The following is a 3940-nucleotide window of genomic DNA, read 5'->3' as shown; positions in this document are numbered from 1 at the left end:
CTCCTGGTGCCTCAGCATGCTCTCCACTTTTACCTTCTCCTTCTCCAGCTGGGTGGTGGTGGCGCTCAGCTCCTGGCCCAGGCTCTCCTGCTGGCCGGTGAGCAGCTGCACCTTCTCCTCCAGCTCCAGCACTCGGCTCCTGGCCACCATCGTGGTCCTCATCTCCTCCAGCAAGGTTGTCTTGGTCACCTCTGGGGAGACACAGCACCTTTGGCCCAGGCTCAGCAGGAGGGGGAGAAGCTCCCAGATAAGGTGGCTTGAAGGGGCCCCACACCCTCCACAGGCCCTGGCGAGGGGGAAGCAGCTCTGACGGGAGGGCTGCGACCCCCTGAATCTCCACCAGCACGAGCCCACTCTGGTGCTGGGCGATGTTTCGGCACTGCAGCGATGGAGGCTCATCCTTCCCCCCATTCCCACCAGCGCTACACCCGACCGATTCTGGGGGAGCCGGGAGTTACATGGGTGTAAAACACTCGTGAGATCGGAGCGAGGCTGGGGGAGAGATGTGCCAGCTGGGTGAGCCCCAGGGGTCCTTACCCAGCTCCTGCACAGCAGCCTGCTTCGCAGCCAGCTCCTCCTTTAAGGCAGAGAGTCGCTCTTCCAGCAGAGCAGCTCCTAAATCAGCACAAAAACTCTACTAATTAAACAGCTCCTCAAAGAAACTAAAACAAGGAGGCAGCAAACAGCCACGCCAAAGCATTTTTCATCCAGTGATTGTATCGTGCTGTGCTTCAGCAGGGAGGAGGCAGTGAGAGGATGTGGACAACCAGCTCCCGCTGTCTGGGGTTAGTCTCACAGCGGGGAACAGCCCCGGCGCCTACCAAAATGAGCGGCAAAAGCCCTACTCATGGTGGTGGGACCAAGATTTGACCACGGACTGCATGATTCTCCTGCAAATACCCACGGGCCTGGGAGGGGATGCTGGGAACAGCACTGTACCTCTCCGTAGGTCGTCCTTGTCCCGCTCCAGCCTGGCTACAGCCTCTAAATACTCTTTGTTCTTTACTTCCAGGTTCTGCTCAGCCTCCTTCTTCTGCTGCGCTTGGGCCTCCTTCTCCGCCTGAAGCAACCGGGAAAAGTCCCCAACCTGTTTCCGCAGCTTGTCCTTCTGTTTCTCCGACTCTTCCAGCTGAGACTTCAGAGGGTTGACCTGCTGCAGCAGCATCTGGAGGTGTTTGCTGATCCGGGAGAGGTCCTTGCTCTGCTCCGAGGCCCAGTAGCTCATGTCTGTTGCAGAGAGGGTCCTTCTCCCTGTGCTCTCCTCCACCATCTCCTGGAACCTGCTCAGAGCTGAGGGGATGTTCTGGCTCTGGCAGATGCTGGTGATGGCTTTGCCGACCTCGTGGAGGCTGGTCTGGGCACTGGCGCAGGTGTCGCAGGGCCCCAGAGGTGACCCAGTTGTCTGCGGGGGGATGCTGCGGCTGCTCTCAGCCGTGCTGCAGGCAGCCCTGGGCAGGGAGCTGCCCGAGGCGCCGCCGTCTGGTACACGGACACGCAGTGACGGGCACAGAGAAGTGGACTGGGCAACTTCTGTGGAAGTTCTTAACTCCAAAATGTCAGGCAAGCAGTGTTTTGGGCGCTCCTTCTCAGGTTTTCTAGCCCGGGAAGTGGGTTGCAGTGTGGGGATCTCCTTCCTGCAAGCCTTCTTCTGGTAGAGAGAGCACAGAACAAGAACAGGGCCCAGATCAAACAGTGGGCTGCGAATGATCCATAAGAGCCCAAATACAGGGGTGTGAAGCGTGGGGACAGGGCATTAGTGCAGCCAAGGGGCTACGAGGGCAGCGAGCCCTTCTCTTGGGAGGAGAGAAGTTCCCAGAGGTTGGAGGAGGACAGCTACCAAGCGCTCGGGTTCCCTGTTTACTGTGCTGCATTACAACCAAAGCACACAGCTAACAAGCAGAACGAATCTGCTTCCCACCCCCTGATGCGGGGTACGGGGGAATTGAATTTTTATAAGCTGCCAGGCAGCTTTCCAGCCACCACTACCGGAGCTGTGGTTTCATGACAGAAAGCCTTGGCAGTGAAACCTGCTCCCCAGTTCCCCTTCTTGTGACCATCCCTTCCTTCCCACCTCCCGCACTGCCTCCTGGTTATGCCAGATGAATTATTGTGAGACTTTGTCACGAAAGGGATCATTTTTGGGGAGGAAAAAAAAAAAAAAGGCAGGGGAGGGGTGTAGTGTTTTTACCACAAATTATTTCACTGATTTGAGCCAGCTCAGCCCCACAAACAGCAGGGTCAGCAGAGCTGCAGGGGCAGCGTGTTGGCAGGAGGAGAATATTTCTCCGAGCAATAAAGGCAGCCAAGCTCCCCCATCCTGAGATCCTGGTGGATGCCTGCAGGAGGATGGATCCAGCGGCACAGCTGGGAGCGGTGGTTAGAGGAGGGAAGGGACTCAGGCCGGGAGGGGACAGCGTGGGACAGATGTGTCCTGTCCAACACACGGGCCAGCGCTCGGAGGGTCATGAGCCAGGAGTACAACAGGCATGGCCACTGCAGGTGTCACGGGGCGTCCCCAAGAAGGACCGTGACCTCAGCACGGTCCAAATCATGGGGGCGGTGACGCAAGGGCCATTTCTGTGACCCCTGCACTCAGCTTGTGGGGCGTCAGGGCACCCAAATGTCCCACCTCGGCCAGGAGCTGCTGGTAGAAGGCCCCCAGTTTCAGCATGCTGCCCCAGTACCTCCTCGCCGTCAGCCCCGCGGACATGCAGGGTCCCACTGCCCGCGCCGGGGGGATGGCTCGCTCGCTGAGCAGGTTTTCTGCATAGCCCGTGAAGCTCTGAAGCAGCAGCAGCAGTCTTCTTCATCAGAAACAAAATACAGCTTAGAGCAACAGAGCATTTGTAACAGGGAAAGCACAGCGTGCCTGAAGGGCCAGTGCTGAGGCAAGGGAGGCTGTGCCCCCTCCCCATCCCCCAGACAAAACGAGTTTGGCAAAGGAGGGTGGTTATCAGTGCTCCTGTGAATCACCCCCCAGGCCTGAATCACTCCACCGAGCAGTATTTGGTGGCACGAAAATCCTCCTGCAGCCGCCGGGACGCAGGCTGCGCACGCTGCTTGCAGCCAGCCACTTCCAAGAGGCTGCAGTTAAGCTCTCCCAAAAGATTTGGGGCACCCACACTGCCAATATTAAACCTTAGTTGTTCGGTCCTACAGCTCTGTGGGAATGGCTCATCTTTTAAAATGGAGTCATATTTCACCCAGATGGCAAAATTGCTCCCAGGCCTGTAGATGCAGCTGTGTCTGAGTGTTTCCAAGGTTTCGGGGGGCAATTTGATGAGCCTGCCCCCATCTGCCCAGCTGCCCTCAGCCCCCAGGTGGAGCCGTGGCTTTCTCTGCTCTTTCACGGCCAACATTGGTGCCGGTGGCTCTGTGCAGGGAAAGGAGTTGGGTTTCAAAACTCAGCGTAGAGCTGCAGAGCGTGAGGCCGAGCTGCTGAGGTGCCAGCACACTGCTCATCGTGGAAACGGGTGGGGAAAAAAGAATCCAAAACACTTGGCCGCATTCGACAGGCTGGACACGCAACCGTCCCCTTCCCTCCGGGGGGAAGGAGCCGCTCTGCCAGCCAAGCTTCTTTTAAGAGGGGTGGTTGGGGCTGGCTTTGCCCTCTCACCTGTCGATCATCAGCTCCAGCAGCACCACGTGGGAGTGCTGGGTGAATTCGGGGTCGTTCTCGGCGTAGCCGTACCGCTCCAGCAGCGCCGCCAGGTCCAGGTCGCAGGACACTTTATCGGGGAACTTCCAGGAGGGGAAACGCACGACCCCAGCCCGGGAGGAGACGTCGGCGATGGCTGCCTGCAGGTCCCGCAGGTCGGCCCGCAGGCTCTCCATGCAGCCGGGGTGGCCCAGGAGGTGCGCCATGCCGCTGAGGTGCCTGGAGCAGGCCTGTGGGCGATGGCCTGCGACAGGGCCACCGGGCCTGGGACGGGGGGACAGC

The 3940-nt window shown here is 59.1% G+C and overlaps 2 protein-coding genes across 2 annotated transcripts in view; one reads left to right on the top strand and one right to left on the bottom strand.

Annotated features, from left to right (window-relative positions):
* The window catches only part of CCDC157 (coiled-coil domain containing 157), a 5791-nt gene extending 1927 nt beyond the window's left edge, over positions 1–3864 (bottom strand). The window contains exons 1-4 of the mRNA XM_009321073.1: positions 3617–3864; positions 2630–2801; positions 940–1648; positions 1–191 (exon numbers count right to left, since the gene is read on the bottom strand). Of these exons, the coding sequence (XP_009319348.1) occupies positions 1–191; positions 940–1648; positions 2630–2801; positions 3617–3864 (1320 nt within the window). The remainder of the gene's footprint in view (positions 192–939; positions 1649–2629; positions 2802–3616) is intronic.
* SF3A1 (splicing factor 3a, subunit 1, 120kDa) overlaps positions 3863–3940 on the top strand; it is a 14766-nt gene continuing 14688 nt past the window's right edge. Inside the window, exon 1 of the mRNA XM_009321072.1 lies at positions 3863–3886. Within this exon, the coding sequence (XP_009319347.1) occupies positions 3863–3886 (24 nt within the window). The remainder of the gene's footprint in view (positions 3887–3940) is intronic.

This window comes from Pygoscelis adeliae, unplaced genomic scaffold (genome assembly GCF_000699105.1).
Source record: "Pygoscelis adeliae isolate BGI_AS28 unplaced genomic scaffold, ASM69910v1 Scaffold403, whole genome shotgun sequence".
Lineage (NCBI taxonomy): Eukaryota > Metazoa > Chordata > Aves > Sphenisciformes > Spheniscidae > Pygoscelis > Pygoscelis adeliae.
Note: the sequence above shows the minus strand (reverse complement) of the source record. Positions and strands in the feature narration are given on the sequence as shown.